Below are 20,600 nucleotides of genomic sequence, written 5' to 3' on the forward strand. Positions count from 1 at the left end.
ATTCTGACCAGCAAAACTTCATTTCTGTTCCCGAGTACAAGCACACAATTCTATTCTCTGCTTTGTGTGATAGCGTTCAGCTTTTCCCTGGTTCTCAGTGGAGATTAGGAAGGCTAAGCCACTCAAATACTGCATATGCAAATTTATATCTACGTGTAAGTTAATTTACATCCCTTTCAACTCCTTAGGTAGACCAACAGCACACACTATGAACTGTACAGAAGGAGATGCTTTGGATATAGGTTTGTATGATCATCTGTGCACACAGAGTCACTCACTTCTATTACAGTCCTGATCCTTAGCCATGAAACACCTGGATTGGTAACAAGTGCCCAGATTAATTCAAATTCATTATCCCAGTATAAATTTGGGTATAACACGGTGGAGTCACTTGGTGCCTCCCCTGTTTCATTTCTTGAAAAAGGGAAATAATTTTAGCATGGCAGGCGGTTTTTTACTCAGTAACTGACACTAGGCAACTGCACAGTTTTCTTTAAATTATTCAAACTAACACATCACCATTAACACTAATAAATTTGGGGACATCCAGATTCTCGACTGCGCTCAGCTGCCAGTGCAATGTAGAGGAGGAAGTGACCTTTCTGTGACCTCCCAGCTGCTACAAGTCAAATCTAATATGCATCAGAATGGCTGGCAAATAGCACTGAGAACAGAAAGCCAAACAGCAGCAGCACAAAACTTGCCCCTCCCAGCTTTACAGTGAAGAATTTGAAGGAGTGAGTGACCATCTGCATGGTGCTTACTGGCCAGCTCAACCTATAACACCACAAGAAAGAGGAAAGAAAAATGAAGTGAGCATTCAGTGGCCATGTATGCTTCCTCCAAGGTTCACGTCAGGGCAGCACTAGGCAGACATGAGGTAATCCCTCTTAGTAAACTGTTTTCAAGTTGACAACACTCCCTGGCTCAGTAACAATGGCCTCAACTGATGTTAAGGTGCACCTGTATCCCCAGGGCACATGGATGAACTGGGGGGGGCCTGTTTACCAGCAACCTCATTCACTTCTCCTGCCAAGATCACGAGGCCTGAGAACACAGCTCCATTTTACCAGTGCCTCTACAGCCCCTTCCGGTTCCCATTTACCTCATTCTACCCTGAGGACAGGAAGTGCCCTTACTCACAGCTCAAGGATGAGGACGACATCCGTCTTGTTCTCATAGATGTCATGCAACTTGATGATGTTGGCATGCAGAATCTGCTGCAGAATAGCAACCTCCCGTTCGATTTCCTCACGCCTCACTCCACGACGGCTGGCCCGACTCTGACGTTTCTTAATGAACTTAGCAGCATACTCCATACCGGTGCTTTTTTCTCGACATTTCTTCACTATAGCAAACTGGCCACTGCAGGACAAGATAACAAAAAATCTCTTAAAGCTTTCATATAATCACAGCTTCCCAAATAAGCCATTCATACAGCAACCTCCGAGCTAACACTAGTAGCCATACAAGCTAGTTCTTCGTACAATAGTGAGGACTGTCAGAATTCTGCAGTTAAAGTCACTAGAGCATAACAAGGTAGTCTCCTGCTGTGTCTGAAATTTAGCGAAACCAAGTGTCTGACAGGAAGGGAGGACAGATACTACAATCTCTAAAAACAGTTTGTGTTTAAATGAACAAGATCTGTCTTAAAAGATTCTCACTCCTTTGTTGGGTAACGCTTAAGGCATTCAAGTCTGCAACACACCACTGGATGTTCTGAAAGGACGCGCATGAATTGAAGCATTTCCCTTAAGAACAGGAAAGAACTCAAAGGATTGATAACCCTTTGGAAATGTAGAACTGGCCTCCAGTAACCAATTTTCAAATAAGAGAATGGTTTATTCACATTTCGGACTTCACTTGATAATTTAGCTTTAAGTGTAACTACAGTAGGTGCAGCTTTCTCACTGCACCTCAAGGATAAGGAATTTTCCACTGTACCAAAGAGTGAAGTGGCTTCATTCAAGTTTAAAAGGCACGTAGCTGCCATTTCCCAATACATTTTTCCTCACTGAGGCTCCTAAAGTAAGATTCTAGTCCAGCTGAAATATTTTCCCCTTATTTTCTTAGAGGGAAATGCTTGGAGTTCAGATCATTAACTCAAATAACAGTAAGCCTGCAGGTTGCAGCCTTATGTCAGTGGTGAGAACCTTTCAAGATGAGACAGTTTTTACTGACTCTTCAATGGGAGCAGGGGACCCTGCTTTGTTCTGCTTCCTTTGAGCCTGCCTTTCTTCATCACGCCCTTGAGAGGCACTGCTTGTACTTAGAGAAGGACCATCTCCACAAAGTTGATGTTCCCTCCTTCCCAACTGTCTTCTGGGAAAAAAAAAAACCCTGTAATCAAGTTGAGACATGTTTGAAAAAAACCCCCCTGTAATCAAGTTGAGACATGTTTTATCAAAATTCAGAAAGATAGGTGGCCTACAGCTAAAGCAGGATTTGAGTAATAAGAATTCTAGATACAGCAAGAATATGGAATCCAGAGGATTCTTTTTCTCATCCTATCTGGAAGGGAAAAAGGCAACTGTGTTCCGTCTTAGAAATGTTTAGTCACACTAAAATCATCACAGACGTATGAACAAGGAAATTAATCTTTTACTACCTGTTTGCATGTAGTCTGCACAGAACATGTTAAGAGAGCTACTTCTATCTTACAGAAGTTAAGGAAAAGGATGGTCTGTAGCTGAAGTACTTGGAAGGATTTGAGGGATCTGAATTCTGCCATGAACATATTGTACACCCTTTAGTAATTCACTTTTGCCCCATCAGCAAAACAGGAGTCTTTCTTCCACACAGCCTACGGATACTTGGACATTATTTAGCACAAAAGTGTCAGTTTGCTGCTACTGTAACAGGAACATGAACCACAAACAGTGCTATGCCATGCAAAGTAATAGGCTTTTGTCCAAAGTCACTCCAAAAAGCAGACAAAATTCACACTTCAACAGAAACACATTCCTTTTCATGAAGGATCACTTGGCAGATTTACTTACACACCTGTAGCTTTTTAGGTTTGATTGCAATTTGCAATACTGAAATGCAGCAAAGTGCAGTGGGCATATAGATTTATAAATATATTAACTCCTTAGGTTGATTAATGAAGATAACTTCAGACTAACAAATATTTAGATATGTGAAACTCGTATGGTGTGAGGTTTCATCACAAACTAAATTTCAACTAGTCTTTACTAAAAATTGTCTTGTTTGGATATAAACACTCTCCGATTCTAAAGTTATGCTTATATATTAAAAAAATGAAAGTTAAAAACTGACAGGTAAAAAAAACCCCAAAACCTAGGTTAAAGCACAAAAGCACTGAGGTTAATTATTTCAAAGAAAACTGATGCGGACTCACAGCTCTTCAACTCGAGTAACAATGAGGAGTAAGGATGTTTGGTCTTAACATATACTTAGGTCAGACCAAACATAAATCAGGTCAGTCCACTCCATTCAGGATGAGTTTCATTCACTACTCTCTCTCATTGTTCAATAGGAAGCCTAATATTTTCACTGATTCAGTGAATTCAGTAACTTTCATACAAAGTATTAAACTACATTCATTTTTAAATAAATATGTATGTTCTGATGAGCCTTCTTGTACCTAATGGTACTTCAGAATTTTTCATGACTTTACCTTTCCATAACTGTTAGTGCAGACTTGGACATAATAATGTGTAATGCACACAACAAAATGGGACGCTGATTTCGAGCTGGTGGAAAAACAAGTAGGTAGTGGGGAAGCAGTGGCAAGAACTGGACATAATGATGTGTAACGTACACAATAAACTGGAACACTGATTTTGAGCTGGTGGAAAAACAAGGAGGTAGTGGGGAAGCAGTGGCAAGAACAACCGTCAAGGACAATTACTCTAGTAGCAGCATTCAGAGATTGCATCTCCTAAGTCTGAGAGCAGGCTGCTGCTGGCAAGTCTTGGAGCACTATCTCTGCAATACAATCTACAAGAGTACGAAAGGAAGGAAAGGTTGACTGCTTTTGTTTGGACACTAGTTAAAGGACCCCACAGCTCACCTGAGTACCTCTGAGATTTCAAGTAGCAAGAACAACTTATTACCACCCTAAGCCTCTTCTGCAAGAAACTAAGCTTAGGGTTACTTCTTGTTATTTATTTTTCCACTGCTAGATTACAGGTGAGAATTATCAAACTCACTTCTAGGAGAGGGAAAAAAAAAAAAGACCAGACCACAGAATCCACCTTGCAAATAGGCCATGTATGTACTGTTACAAACACTACCACAGTGGTGAAGCATGCCAGAGAGCTGGAGAATTGAGCCTATGGATAAGGCCATGCACTTCAGTCTGCTTTAAGTGTGCAGTGCCTCTTGTGATAACAGTGCCATGAAAAACTGGCAAGCTCTGAAGACAGATCAGGACCTTCAGTTAAACAGAGCCAGAACTACTGCTTCATGGAAGCTGCCTTTGGTTTTGGCAACTTGGTATCAAAGGTGGGGTGGGGGGTGGGGGGGTGTGGTAAGCAAGAAGAGGCTGTTGGCTGATACCTGCAGAATCTTGGTGATTTACAGGCAAGTAACCTCAGCTCAAATCCACGCTCTGCGTGGATTTTCAGAGTAATTGGAATGAAAACCATGGAAACTTTAAGTCTACCATGTGTACTCCATACCCTACACCAAGCATTCCTCAGTCAGAAAAGGCTCAGGTTTTATCAATGAATATTGGGCAGAATCATACTTCTGACAAAAACATCAAAAACATTCCAAACACGCTCATTAAGTGCAACCCCCTATGACTACTCTGTTGAAGCACTGAGCTGTTACTGTTTTCATTATTATTATATCCTTCACTGGTTTGGTAAATGAGAGATGCCAGTATAGTTAGAATTTAAATTATGCAGAATACACAGCAATTATACTCAGAACCTTATAATTACGTAAGATACTTAGTACTTCATTAACACAGACGTCTGGTTGGAGTCTGTCTGAAACCTACAAAGGCAAAGAAATTAAAAACTAAGCCTATCCCTTGGTGCTCGCTTGCTCTCAAAAGCTCACACTCCAGGTCAAAGGCAGCCTCTTGTTTCAAAGGGTTCAGACAATGCCAGACAGCCTCAAGTACTACTTTTTGGATTTAATTTTCTTACATATCCTAAACACTTCTCAGGAGAGAGGTAGGAACAGATGGGACAAGTGTACTTATCCCTTTATGAATAATCAATCACAAATTGAAGCGACACTGCAGCCATTTGTCAAATCCATTAATTCAGTCACAATTCTGCCTCCTGATTTTACCATTACATACAAACCCCAGAGAACCTGACAATGAAATTCCTGCAAGTTCCCAAACTTGCCTTAAACATTCTGCTAGAAGAGTTTGTTCTGTAGTGCTGGGAGCTGTTTATGTAAAACATCGTGGGTTTCATGGGTTTTCTTGTTTGTTTGTTCATATTTTGCAAGATATGCTTCTTATTTGGTCCAGAATTTCCAAAGAAACATGGTACAGTTGCTGTGTTTGCTTCCTTGAATTCCCTCTGGGGATATAAATTTTGCCAGCAAAGTTCAGGGAGACAATATTATTTTATGACTGCTCATTATGGGAATGAACACAGTCACTTTTGCATTTAAAAAGTCCAACGATACTGTGGACTTTACATTTTTGTTTACTTAAAAGCTTACAAAAATAATAATGACACAGCACAGGGATTCTCATCTCCTTCTGACATACTTACAGTCTGGGGCAACTGTTCATCGCATTACCCCTTCCTTGTAATCACTATTTCCCTCCTGCATGTGTACCCACAAACACATCCTCTACCCACTCCTGTCCCAGTCATTATGCCATTTCCTTTATCTCTTAAAAACAGCCTTTCGTACAGTCTTTACTGAGAAAATTTGTGACTGAGTAGAAGAGGTTGCAAGCCACAAAGAAAGAGATGGATGCAGTTTCTTCATCGAGGCCATTTAGGACCATTACAATATAACTAGCCATGACACCTAGCATAGGGTAGCATATAGCTGTACTTTTCTACCAGGCAGAATGAACAGCTCATGTGACAGCCATAAATCTATGAAAAAAGAGGATGTCTCACTGGTACTTTGCAACCACAGCCAGATGCACTTTGTATTTCTTTTAACTATAGAGCTTGTAGAATCAAGGACCAAGACAACAGCATTTCCTTACCTCCTAATGCGCGTAAGAGTCAACAGCATCAGCTTCCCAAATCTTGCAATATCGACCACGCAAAAAGCAGAAGAAAAGGAAGTATGCGTCTCTGACACAGAAGTTGATAGCACCGAGAAGTAAAGTCCTTTATTTAATTTCACATGGGGAGTCTGTGGCTAATCTTAGACTTGAAACTAAATTTCACAGTTCAGACATCCAAATTTCAGCCAAATGACTGCCAAAATTGATGGGTTTTAGTATATGGCTGAAATGAAGATGTCTTGGCTCATAAACAGCAGTATTTACAACATATCCAAGATAAGCTCAGAGGCTGACACTTCCTACATTTTTTCTTTTTTTTTTTTTTTTTAATAAGTGAAGTTTGTTCCCTTTCACAAATATTTTGGATAGCTACACAACAGCCTTGTCACAGATTCAACTTACGCTGTTCTTAATTATGGTAACAACTCAGGAGTATAAACAATAACAGCCACAACCTGTCAGTTACAATATAATTAGGTACAACATCAAATTTGTCCATCATGAGTAAGGGAATTTATCTTAGCAATGAAGACAACCTACTATTGTTACTATAATCTAGGAGATTTGTCACTAAACAACACCACAGAGACAATATTGCTGGGTGGCTTTGGAGTCTATTTTCAGAAGCATGCTTTAGAGTTCAGCTTACTTCATTGTTGTGCAGTTCAGGAGAGGATCTGGAAAGGATGTGGGGAAAAGAGAAACTGGGCAATGCAGACTAACAGGATAACTTCTTACTCTTTTTTCAAAGTTTATTTTTAATACTGTCTCTGGAGGGAAATGCTCTGGAGCAGCATTTGAGTTGAGAGAATGACAGAAGTGCAACCTGCCAGTTTTGACTGCCTCAGTGTGTAACAGCGGCATTGCTGCAGAGCATTAGCATACAGAGCCTTTAAGCAACTGTTTGTATAAGCATGGGTTTATACAAATCTTCTGATATTCCAGAAACAACATATCACTGAGTAGCTGTCATAAGCCACTGAAAACACGTAAACAAAATAGGGAAATTTAAGTACAGATTACCTGACTCCAATCAAGTTCTCTGAGGCCAGAGAGGGGAGAAGTCAGGAAGCTGTTTCTGTCTGTCATTTGAGAAAAGCAAACCATTTTTTCCCCAAATAAGAAACATGCGTTCCCTTTCCTCATGTTCAGTCTATTTAGTCATGTTCCATCCATATTAATCCTAATTTCAGTCATTAAAGAATTTTTAAAAGGAGGATTTTAATTTTTTTTTTTTTTTTTTTTTGGTGAGTTTGTTTAGTTTTTAAACGCTGATGTTCTAAAATATATGGTATTTTACATCATGACAACAGATACACTTTACACTGACATATGTTTTCAGGGAGTTCTTTGAGAAGTAAGTGAACCTGGAAACGGACAGTGCTCTGGCATTCTGCCAGTCAAGAGGTGACACTCAATTCCCCAAGTGAGCCAGGACAATTTACCTGCAACAGATTTGCATGGGATTTTAGGCAGCAACCTCCTACTGAGTTTAATGGTAATTAGGTTCCTCACACTTGATGGAAAATAACACCTTAGTCTTTCTGTACTTAATTTCCTAAAGTCTGTAAACCACAGGTAATGCTGCTGGAAAAAATGAAATGAAATTATAAGAGGTAAGCATAGAGGTGGCCCTACAAATTCATTTCATGTCTCTATACATTATTAGAATTACAACTATAATTGTTCATGTTTGTATTCAGTAGGTGTTCCTGCACAAGAACACATGACCAGAAAGGAAGCTGAAATAAAACCTAACAGCATCTCAAGCAGTCTTTTCACTGCCTAGATGCATTACTATGAATGCAAGATAGTTTAACCCTTCTTTTCACAGACCACCTGTAAACTCAGCTGGGGATCTGAGGATTCAGTTGGGATTCCTTTTATTTCCCATTTGGGAGGTGTTTGCTTGAGGCTGGAGTCTGCAATGAGAGGCCAATAAGCTCAGCAATGCCAGCAGTATACAGACAGGCTGCTGGAAGGGTGTAACCATGGACTATTGCACAGAGCAGAACTCTTACTTTATTATTACTTTTATTCAGTAATACTTTTTCTGCTCAGTAATACACAGAACAGAATACAGTAATACTCAGTAATAATTTAAAAATATTTTTAATACTATTATTTACAGAATAATAGATATTTATGGCACCGTTCAAGTAAAAAATACACAGGTTTTTATCTATTATTCTTAAATATCTATTATTCTTTTTTGATATTGGTTTTGACCTACAGCAGATGTAAGGAAGTGAAAAATTTAAAAAAAAATATTTTTTAAAAAAAAGGGGGATTGTTTCTTCTTTTTGTTTGAGAAGAACAGAAAACAGCAATCCAAAGTATGGCAAGCTAGAGCAGAATGAACGTGGTAATACTGACATCAACACATTTGGGACCGCTGCACCAGACGGAACAGTTCCTTGAACCAGAGTGGACACAAGCAAATGCTTGATTCCCCTTGATCACCCTCTCCCTCACACGTTTTGGTGCTGCTTACTATGTTTTAACAAGGTTGCACAGAGGTCTTCCTAACCTACTTGAGTTTGTGCTCAGATGTGCACTTGTCTCCAGGCTGCAGCTGAGTCAATGAAACCAAGGTCGGTATGCCAGCCAGCTGGTTGTAACAGCGTAATTACATCCCAGGCCTCCAAGGATACTTCTCTCAGCAGAAGTCTCAAAGCCATACAGTGTGGGAAGGCAACAAAACTCAAGGTGATTGCAATTCAGAATTATATTAGACACTGGGAAGGTAAAGACACACTGGAGAACTTCTACATTTTTGAATGATCCTGTTTAAATGGCTTCCTTCCCACACACTGAGGAAAATCAGCTCAGTCAGAAAGCAGGGCTTCCTCAGGCACGTCACTCCCCCATCTACCTTACAGTGATACCCTGTAAAACGGCAGTCGTACCCATGTGACAAAACTAGATGGTGCTCACTTGTGTTTACATCCAATAACAGACACAATTCTGATTAAAGATGATTTTCTGTAGAAGAGTAGGGTAAGTGCTTCAGCCACGCACCATCCTTCCCCACTGCCAAAATATGGTCTATATATCTCAAGGCAAGTTTTGGGGCACATCATCATACACAAGGCACCATATCATAAAAAGCAACAGCCTCCTATAGGAAGAAGTTTACAGGAAAACTGAAAAAAAAATGAGGTTTCACAATGTAAGAAGGTGTCCACGGTTTGAATAAAATAATGAATTTTAAATTTGCCCTTTTTTCTTCACATTTAAGACCTTCATTTGTGGGAATGCAAGCCTAAAATGGTTTATTTGCTATTACAAACCCTACCCCAAACAACAACAAAATGACATAATTCATATATGTGGGTGCCTGTGCTTAGGAAACCAAATCACAGCTCAGAGATCTAATTTTAGGTTTACTAGACTTCGCAAAGTTTGCCAGTTGTTGGCTCTCTTTCTCTAATTGGATGATAAATTATATTTAGTCCCTTGACAGCAAGAAAAAAAGTGACACCCTATCCAGTGTCATCTATTTTCCGAGCTCTGAGTCAATACGATATCTTTAACCCTGAAAGTAATTTTATGTTTACTGACAGCAATCAGTTACTTTACAGTCTATGTCATAAGTCAGCTTCACCGTCTGTTAGCATCACATTGTCCTTTCGTCCTTGAACATGCTTACAGTATCCTTTGCTTTGCTTTTGCATAATCTACAGCTAGAGGCAAGTAAAATTATAAAATCATCTTGTGTACAATCTTAAGTTAATGTACATAAACATAACCAGAGATAACAGTGTCGAGCTAACCTGAATGCAGCGCTTCTCTAGATTCAAGAGGCTGCCTTCAGAGCTCGGACACGAGGGTTTATTTAGTTTCAGCAAGGAAGGGTCATTTATTCTCAGTTACAACAATTGTTTTGTGTCAACAGTTTTTATCATGTCTTTTTGCCTCGATTACATTCAGATTGGTTTTGACTGCATCTTATTATTTTTCCAACTTCTTCACTTCCATTTCTTTTTTCTTGGAAAAAAACTACACTAATAATTTTATCCTTTCAGTCACATTTTTGTTAACTTTCAAGGAAAACCCCTTGAGAATTCTTGTTGAATGCCTTCCTTAAAAAAAAAACCAAACCTCTCACCTGAAAAAGCTGTTTTCCTCTCAGATTTAACTGATTAGAGCAACTGCTCTACGAAACTCCCTAATTTTCATCAAGCTGAACTCTTCCCCCTCTTTCCTTACACTTCAGAGATTATTTCTGTGAGTTGTAAGGGCACTGGCATGCTCTTCCCAGCAGAGAGGACAGGAGTTTGTTGGTCACGTCTTCTACACTCCATGTGTATGCTCTCAGCTCATTTATGACACAGCTCAAAGGTTATGCAAGTTGCACAACATATATGCATAAAAGAACTTCCCTGGAACTTGTTTTCGGGAGGACTGTGGTGACAGCCATACAGAACTGGAAAGGCTTCTGGAAACAGACTACAGCAATAATTTGTAGTATGTTTTATTTTTTGTAGGCTAAACCAGGATTTGGTACAGCAGAAATTTAATCTAAACAGTGAATAAATAGTATGTCCAAAAGAAACTGGAGTATGATGGCTGAAACAACAAAACAGAAATCCTAGCATGGCAAGGTCACTGAAGGGAAGGATCTTGCAGTTTCCATGAGACTTTATGGAATGAAACTAAAAAAGAACCCAAACCTTAATCTGTTAAATACTCTGCTGACAGCTCTTACATCTTCATAAAGAACTTTAAAACCAAAACTGTCACAAATGTCACTGAACTTTCTGTTTAAGATGCAAATAAAAAGTGAGTTTTGATTTGTTTTGGGGTGAGTTTTTTCCAAACAAAATGCAAAGTGGCTATCTCTCCTACAGAAACTACACAGTACCTGCACTGTGGCAGATGCCAGATTATGACACAATGATCTAAAACTTTTCTTAATAGAGAATTTAACAGGAATTTTGCTTGGCTACAAGAAACTGTGCCACCTACTGAATCATCATCAGCATCTCCTGAAGCTGTTAAATGTTTTTGGAAACATCCCAATCACACAGCGACGAGCAATGTGGCTCTTATCAGCTCCTGAGGTTGGAGGAGCAGAGTCTGCAGTGACTGAGCGCAAGCCCAGCAATTCTGTCAAGTTCCTGATAGCCTGACACAAGCATTTTATGTCATCTGAAGCACAAGAATAAAATGCATGACAAAAATTTTTCCCTCCTTATCACACTTAGCTTTTAGATTGAATATCAACTTTTGGAGAGGTACTGAACAGAGTCCAGAGACCTTGGGAAGGTCAAAGCTGACTCATGCTCAGCAGGAATAAGCTGTTCCTTCTGCTATGTGGAACACCACCAGTGCCTACGTAATATACATGCAGAAGGTCAGCACACTGTCCCCTTGTGTTTAAAGGCCCAAATCCAGCTAGATATGGACTGAACCTAACATGCCTGGGAGCAGATGAAGTCCTAGAGGGTAGCAGTATTATGGTTAAATTGATTTTTCTCCTTCCCCATGCGTGTAACAGATGGAAATCACATCAGCATTTTAATCAAGGCTTGAGAAAGTGTAAGGGCAAAACCACACACTCCCATTTCACTGCTCTTTGGGGATTCTTCTGGTCTGCCAAAAGAAGAGTTACCTCCTCATCTTATTTAAGCTTTACTGTATTGAAATAAACAATCTCCTCCAGCAGCAGGACAGCACAGAAGCTACATTATTTGTTCCCTCCACTCTTCCTACATAGGAAGCAGAGAAATCAATGAACATTCTCTCTTTGTGAGGATTATAGATCCACAAAATTTGGATACTGAGGTTAACTACTCTCTTACAAAAGCTGTAGAATCTGTAGTAAGTAAAGATTACAAGTCCTGACTTCAGGGTACAGTCACCCACTTATGGTGTAACTGAATTTACACGATGGGCTGTCCAAAACAGGTCAGTGACTCCAACCCAAACACGCAGGCAACAGATAGAAAAGGTTATTTGAGTGATTTTCTACCTCTCCTCTCACCATCTCATCACTGCACATCATGCTCAGCCATTACAAGAGGTTTTCTCTCTGGTTCAAAACCACTGATGCAGAGTTTTAACAATGATTACTAGATGTCACCTGAGCTAAATGAAGCTCGACCATCATCTGCAAGCCCTATTCTGCACAAGTTGTTAATAATCTGTCCAATGCATTGTTAGGCCAGTGGTGAGCTACACTATGTTTATTCTGTGTGTATTTTTACTCATAAGTAACATTTTCCATTTCAAAAGAATGGAATGAATACCACACAGTCTATTTTCTCAGCTGTTCAAATTTCCATCTGCTTTCTACTGCAATGCAAAGTGGAAAATAAAGTTTTATTTTTACAAAAATGGCAAAGTAAAGACCGGGATCAGGCCTAATATTCAGCAGTTAAAAGCATTACTGCACTGAGCTTTCTGAGCACTACCACTGCCATAAGGAATCAAAAAAATCCAGAAATAGTGCCTGTACCAGCCAATTACAATCATAGTGCTGGTGACCAAGTACCAGATGCCAACACTGTTTCAACAGAAGATTCAATATACATCAAACACATGACATAGAAGATTTTTGTACCACGAAATAGTAAGAGGGCTGCTGGTTAGTGTTCAATAATTAAACTTAAATTTTGCATCAAAAGCAAAGACTTGGTTTGTGTGTGTTGGAGGAAAAAATAATCCAAGGTTATTCTTCCAAATTTAAAGAAAAAAATTCAAATCACAAATTTATTGAAGAACAGAGTTAGGGTTCATGTCTGAGAAAGCTCAGGACTGAACTTCTATACATAGAAAAAACATTCCTGGTACGAAGATACTGTGCTATGTGTGTTAAGGGTAAATTTCCCAGCTGCAATCACACCCCTCCATTTACCAGGGAGAGTCCACCTAGCTGGATGACATAACTTCTTATCACAGATTTCCAAGTTCCTCCCCTACAAAGAATACACGTTATCTCTGATTTTTGTTCTTATTACGTAAATAAATATTTACTAGTTACACTGTCAGAACAGCGATCATGTGCCAGGCCCCAAGGTCCCATTACCACTGGTAAAACATTGGATTTGCTGTCCTTCTAAAGCTTCACCCAGAAAAATGGGTGTCACCTTTCCAGTGAGCAGAGCCCATCCTCCACACACAAGGCAGGGGTAAGACAGGAACTCATTGCTGGAGACAGAGGACTACAAGAGGCATGATAGGCCATTGATCAAAGATCTAGCTTGGCTTGAAATCAGCAGGGGCTGAGAAACTTGAGGCTGGATTATACCCAAACTAATCAACAGAAATCACAGTGATTACCAAATTGCATTAAGGCATTGACTGAATCATCTGGAATTTCTTCCTGGCCAGGTTATACAGAATGCAAAAGGAAACAACTTCAACCAAAGTAAACACCTAACATATGCATCTGTTTTGTTCTTTAGCAGAGTGGGTATGTACAGCATGACTTTGCTGAACTGCAATTATACCAAGAAATTAAGAACCATATTCAAAGAGGAAAAAAAAAATCTAACAACCTCTTTGAAGTCCAGAAAGCAAATAAAAACTCCATATATTTAAAAATCCCATCAGAATATGAAACACTCCAAGGAGAAGCAGGAAACAAATGTAATAATTCACACGTTGCCTGAAAGAATGCTACCACCATGAGAAAATATGGAAGCATCCACCACACCACACACACAGTTCTTTGTTCATCCATGTGACAAAAATCAGCTACTACATGCAACACACAAGTCCCCCTGCCCCCACCCCCCAAAACTTCACCATGAAGAGTTGGAACTTAAAAAATTCTAAAGCCTTCAAAACAAAACTAGATTGTTCAGGGAAAGGAGGGGAAATCGGGAGGAATAAGTACTTGCTCACCACAATGGCCTTTCATTTAGCACATCAGTGACACAAAGTACCATTGCTTCCCTCCTGCTCTGCAATGGATGCTCGTAAATTCAAACAGCAGTAGAGAATGAACAGCCACAGAAACTTGGGAGGATTTTTTCCTATATTATGAATAACTTTTCCTACAATAACACATTGATTTCAGTAACCCAGCACCCCCAATGCTAAAAAAATACATATTTAGAGACCATTCATGTCCCTGCGAGATATCCCAGACTCCAAATAAAAAAGCAATAGAGGGGCTGGACACTCATCAGTCTTCAATATTTCTGCAGAGAATAAAATGCTGAAGATTTGGTAATAAACCCAGCATAACTATAAAAACCAACCAACCCACCCCACAACAAGAGACACGAGGAAACAACTAGGTAGTGATCTTAAAGCACATACAGCAGAAAATGCGTCAAAGTGACATACAAACCATCCTCACATGCAGAAAAAAATGTCACAGACTTGCTGTAAAATTAATTTCCACGCTCTAAGCCTGATCCACTCCAATTTAGCTCACCTTTTGGTTAACTCGGGCTTCTAGGAGCTCTGCAGGCACAGGACCCCACAGAAAACAATATGTCAGTACTCTAGTTTCCTCAACTTCAGCAGGCGCTGCTCGTTTTTCTTGTCAGAAGAAAAGCTGTTACGATTTTGAAGACATGCCCAACTGCCTTCCTCAGAGCCCACCATCCTGTGCCGGCAACAAACTGTCTGCATTTCCCAACAGAGAGGAGTTCCAACTAGCAAGTGAACAGAATGCTTTTACTGTTTCTCAGGCATACTGAAAGATTTAGTTTTGATTTCCTATGAAGATCAGCTGATCAGACTATGCATCATGTATCCATACAAGATCTCCGACCTCTGCAGGAAACATAGCAAAGCCAGAGAAAAGCTGAAGAAAGGAGAGGCTAGAGACAGGCATAGCTCCCAGTCACTGAGACAGGCAAGAAACTGGAATGGCAGGGGGTAAGGCTGGCACACGCTTTGGGGGAAGGCAGACCCCTCCCCTACAGTGAAAGGACAATAACAAAGGAAAGGGGCAGAATTCCTTACACAGAAACACCACTCCCAAGGCTTGTCTCTGTTAAGCATGATCTAAGTCCCTGTACCATACAGAGACTGGAGCTGTGGCAGGTAGGACACTGTCTCAGCACACTGCAGTGCCATTCTTGTGCCACCCTGCAGGAACACGCTTTCTCAATGGGCAACATCAGGACACACTTCTGGACAGGCTCCGTGACACTTCCTACCCTCAGCCCCGACCTGACAAGTAACAGTGACATGCCCAGAAGGCACAAATGTCAACAGCTCTCTACAGCCTGGCTGGTGACACACTTGGGTAATAGATTAATGACTCTGTGGTACACCCTTTTATGAATGACACTGCACAGCTCAGAAATTCTAGCATTCTCGGTGCCGCTACCACCACCACCAGTGCTTGCTAGTACAAGAGGAAAAGGCTCCTGAAGGTTTGTACAAGAACTCCGTTTGTCCAGCTAGACAGAACTGTCCATCCAAATGACAAGTCCTGAGACAAGGCTCTCCAGCAAGCTTTATTGCTGCAACTTTCCTGGGAACTATACCACTAGCTCAGTTTCTTCCTTCTCTTGGCCTGTTTTGGCCCCAATTCAAGAGTTTCCATTTGTCTCTTGTTGCCACCTCCCTTCCTGCAAGAACCAGCAGTTGTTTGACCTGCTGCATATTCCCACTAAGTTAACCTTCACTTCCTCACATTTTTCAAGAAGCATTTCCATTGCTATGGCATGCTGTTAGAGTGGTCTGCACGAGTGATTCCTGCAAATGGCTTATGACAGGATCCTCCTCCAAACAGGCAAAACTGTTAACAGCTTTCTTACAAAGGGCATTAAAATCAATGGTAAAGGATGCAGTTTGCCATTACTTGAATAAAAGTGACACTTAGCAACATAAGCTTGTACTTGAGGAGGGACACATTTTGAAAACATTCTATGGAAAATGATTTTTTCAAGTATCTATATTTGATCAACACCTCAGACACAAAAAGAAACTGAATCTGCCAGAAAGTCTGATGCCTTCAGAGAGTGAAAGCATTAAATGCTGGAAGGACTGTATGGAGCACTCCCAAACCACTCAATCTACTGACCTTGGGGAAAGGAGAAAGAGAAGAGAAATTTTTAATTCTTCTGCAGCCCCCAATTACTTTATACCACATTGCTTTCCAGCTCTTCTAGGCTTCCAGACTAACTATTATAACTGAGGACTTTTAAAATAAATGTGCGTATAACTTACTCACCTTCAGTTGTTTAAACTCGCCCTGTCTCTTCCCATAAATTTTTAAATGAAAAAAAAATTAATATTACAATCTTCTATCAATAAGATGTATTATAGATCTCAAAAGGGGGTTTCATTTATTTCAGAATGTTGAAATTTGTTAAATTCACTCTAAAGGCTCCTCCTCTTTCTTAGGCTCCCTTTCAGCTATTGCTCAAGAACCTCAGTCCCCACAGACTTCGCACTCACAAACTGACTGCTATCAATTCGCAGGAAGTAACTTTAAACATACATATATGATAATAAAGCATCGTATTCATTCAGCATAGGCCACGCTAAGCTTCCCAAGTGTAGCTGCTACAACAAACAAGCCCATCAGCAACTGCTTTTCCCTAATGCCATATGCCTGACTTCTTGTTCCCTGTATGTACCCTCTGGAGAGGTTTACACCTGTGTTGCTCAATTTAAGATTAATATTTGAAAGACTGAATGCTGGGGCTAGGCAGTTAGTTACAGCACACAGCTGCAGCAATGGAAAACCTGCTCCCCCTCTCTGCAGAAGGTTTTCTCTCATACCATTGCCTTGGCACAGGAGGCAACTGCGTTTCCAGCATCCTTTGAGTTGCTCCTAGCTCAGCAGTGATTCTGCAAATTACCTGCTTGAGGAGCCAACAAATGTGCCATCTGCAGGGTATTACACTGCTGGACCTGAAGAGCCTTTGCTGCACCCACCTTCAATGCTGCGCAGTGACAGGAAGAATCATAGAAGGTTCTGATTTCATCACCAGACCATATATATCTGAGCCTTGCAAAAGAGTATTTGCAGTATCTAACAGCAGCCTCCTTTCCTAAGTGCTCTGCAAAGACTTTCAGAAAAACAGGTTCTGGCTCTGCTGGTGAGATCCTGTATTTTAACTTCTGACTAAATCGAGCAAGCATTAGGCCTGTACTACTGACTACTTTTGTTCTCCTAAATCAGAAACTCAGGAGGACATGAACAGGACAGACTCCTCACAGATGTTGTTTGAAAATCTTTGTTTTGTAAGTGACTTCTGTTGCCAGAATGATAATAAATGAATCCTTTTAGCTGCCAATAGCTGTCGGCAACTAATAGCTTGTTGCAAACATAGTGAACTAATAAAGGGCATCTACATGTTCTCAGGGCACCAGTCAGCACTGGAAAAGATTCTTGCATTTCAGTCACCACCACCTGTCTATTGTGTTATTTCTCTTCTAACAAAGCAAGATAGCATCTGCCACTGGCCCTAATCAGTAGGTACTGCTCAGAGTAACTGAGGCATGATAACCCTGTGACGCTCAACATACAACACCGTTGAAACAAGAGGTCTGCTCCTCACAAAATCTGACAGTGAAAATACACTGGCAAAGACAGTGTGACATGATATTCACGGACATGTGTAAAGTATACAACAAACGCATTCAGAGTAAGGGAGCTAATTCCAATCTTCCTGCCCTCACAATTTCTAGTCACAGGGCTTTTCTTAAAAAGTCATAACAAGCACCAAAGGTCTGTTTGTTACAATTTGCCTGTTTCCTTCAGGTCATCAAGGGAACATTTTTGCCTACAGACCTCAGTACCAAGGAGACTTGGATTTCTCATCTGTGAGAAATATTACGTATAAAATTCTGGGAACTAAGACATGGGTTTGTAGTGGAGTTTAAGACCCCCTTGTCATGTGAGGATGGCACCTGCTCACATCTACACCTATTCTAGGAAAGGTCAGTCTTGCAGAGAATAAAGGCCACAATTAAAAAAGGCCACAATTTCAGATTCCATGTCTGAGTGTAGTCTTCCCTAAATCCAGCCCATCACCCCACAGGTAGTGAGTACCAGCTCCACAGGAGAGCCCTGGGACCAATCACATTTCTTTGACAAGCAGCCAGAAAAGGAGGAGGGCTGCTGTGACCATGCAAGCCTTTACCAGCCTCAGGCATCACGGGGAGATTCAGACAGACTTCACCAGGTTGTTCCGACTACACTTCTCCTTTCAACAGGCCTAACAACCATCAGTTTGAAGAGGACAGTCAGGTTCATCATCTCAAAGAACACTGGATTTCCAAATCCAACTCAGGAACTATAGTAAAAATATGCTTCTCAGTTTCCAGTTTCTCATTTTGGCAGTCTGACTGTTACAAAACATACTAGGGCCTCCTAGGTTAAAAAAGATGGGTTTTTAACTATATACACACACTGAATTTCTTTACTGCTCACTGTTGTCAGATTTTCACTTTCAGCCTGAGGTCTCAGGACCAGTCAGTACTCAAAAGAAAGCAGGTACAGAACATTTAATAGTTGAGGCCTTCCTGAGAGGGAAGGGAATGGGGGAAAAAAAACCAAACAAACCCAAACCCACACACACACAAACTCAAAAAAACCCAAACAAACAAACAAACAAAAAAAACCCCTACAACACCAACCACCAAAAAAATCTCCCCTTAAAGAAATCTTCTCAATAGCTCTAAAGATGAAATAACTGGTAGTGGGGGGAAAAAAAAAAAAAAAAAAAGATGTAGAAGGGAAACAGCTTCAACTGAAGTGTTTTAATAAAACTAAGTTATTGGCCCTTGAAAAGGGGTAATGGCATATGCAGAGTCATTTACCAAAACCAACTGCCAGACCTTGGGAAAGAAGCCAACAGCTGTATAGTTCCAATTTAGCTATTTGCATATTAAAAAGATGATCACTGGAGGGTTGGACACTGAATGGAAGCCAGCTATCCTCACCCAGAGCCCTGTATGTTGCTAAGTGACGGGGGGAGTCCTATGTCATGCAGCTCACAAACCCACGGAGTGTTTAAGCAGGTGCTTAAGGTTAACCATGGTAATAGACCATTAACTCCACCTCTAATTAATACATGCAGATAAGCCTTTACAGATTAAAAGCTATATACCAGTCCAGCTGAAATTCTGACAGGTAAATCTTAGGAATAAATACACAGGGTTTCACAGACAGGTACGAACGCGTTCTGTCAGTACTCAGAGCCAGCTGAAAACAACAGTGCTGTGCAGCACTGTTCAAAACAACACGCCAAACTAAAGCGCTGCATGTATGATGGCAGCACTGTGGGTTCCTGCTTCCTAGCTGGTTCAGAGAACAGACAGGTGAAATCAGTCCAAAGCACAGACGTCAACTATCTACTAAAGACAGTGCAAGCATACCTTTTGTTGTCCTAGTTGCAAGAAAAGAAACAGGAAAAACAGTTAGCACACAATTTAAAAAAGATAAAACATATCCAAAGTGCAGGTTTTGTAAAGAGATATGTTTCTATTGCTCTATATTGCAATTTATTTAGGTTAGTATGCACACTGTTTCAAGATGTGGCAAATATCCTCATTTGTCCGCTTTTAGAATAGTGCGGTGTCATCAGTTCAAACTTACCTTCCTAGCTCTTCCCCAATTTCGTAAACATCCTCCACCTTCTGTTGCTTGAACAAAGCCATATTTGGACTTCTCATTGATGCACAAAGATGACGCAACTAGAATATTAAAAAAGAATGACATTCATTATGATCTTCCAACAGGCAAAGACTCAGCAAGATGCATTTCTGGTATAGTCACTTTGGATCCACTGCAGCTCATTCATGGTCGAAGTTACCACTGATCAATCAAAAGAATTAATTTAGCAGTCTCAGCCAAATAGTGAGTCTCCAAATCTGGAAAGAGGTGAGCACCTGTAAGTGAGGAGGGTTCTTGCCCCTCACGGGGTAACTGAGCACATACTTAACCAGAAGCACAGAACTCACCTTGGAACATAAGTGTAACCTAAGTAAAGCTAATTAATAATTTGACAAACTTATGGACAATAAAACATCCACACTACACTAAAGAGAGCTAGCATGGGAATCAGCATTACAGGCTACCTCTTCAAGTGTCAGCAGGCAGACCATGAAGCAAGGAGACCACGAGGCAGAGCTTCCTTTTTCTTAAGTCAGGCAGTGTTTCTGAAGCACATAGGCAGGACACCAAGTGGAAATCTTAACTGCTGCTGCAAAAAGGCATTGCGATTCCATCTACAGAGCTTTTGGTGCAACATTTTTCAGCACACACTAGGTGTTGCAAATGACAAAATCCCGAGCAGCATTTGTTACAACCATTATTCTGTGAAATTTGTTTCCTTAACACAATCTTTTAAGTTGGTAAGTTTGGTGAGGTCTGGAAAGACAAGCCTCATATTGGTGCATCTGAGGATCCGGGAGTGCCTTATGTGGTACTACTTTTGGAAGAAAAGATCAGAGATCACACCATGTTGTTAACAGAATGGATTATAAC

At 40.5% G+C, this 20,600-nt stretch overlaps 1 protein-coding gene across 3 annotated transcripts in view; it reads right to left on the bottom strand.

Annotated features, from left to right (window-relative positions):
- DAPK2 (death-associated protein kinase 2) overlaps nt 1-19,786 on the bottom strand; it is a 40,595-nt gene extending 20,809 nt beyond the window's left edge. For all 3 annotated transcript variants that reach the window (XM_010147653.1, XM_010147651.1, XM_010147652.1), the window contains exons 1-2: nt 19,710-19,786; nt 1,144-1,365 (exon numbers count right to left, since the gene is read on the bottom strand). In XM_010147653.1, the coding sequence (XP_010145955.1) occupies nt 1,144-1,365; nt 19,710-19,786 (299 nt within the window). The remainder of the gene's footprint in view (nt 1-1,143; nt 1,366-19,709) is intronic.
- Nucleotides 19,787-20,600: the final 814 nt, after the last annotated feature.

Source organism: Eurypyga helias, unplaced genomic scaffold (assembly GCF_000690775.1).
Source record: "Eurypyga helias isolate BGI_N326 unplaced genomic scaffold, ASM69077v1 scaffold13412, whole genome shotgun sequence".
NCBI lineage: Eukaryota > Metazoa > Chordata > Aves > Eurypygiformes > Eurypygidae > Eurypyga > Eurypyga helias.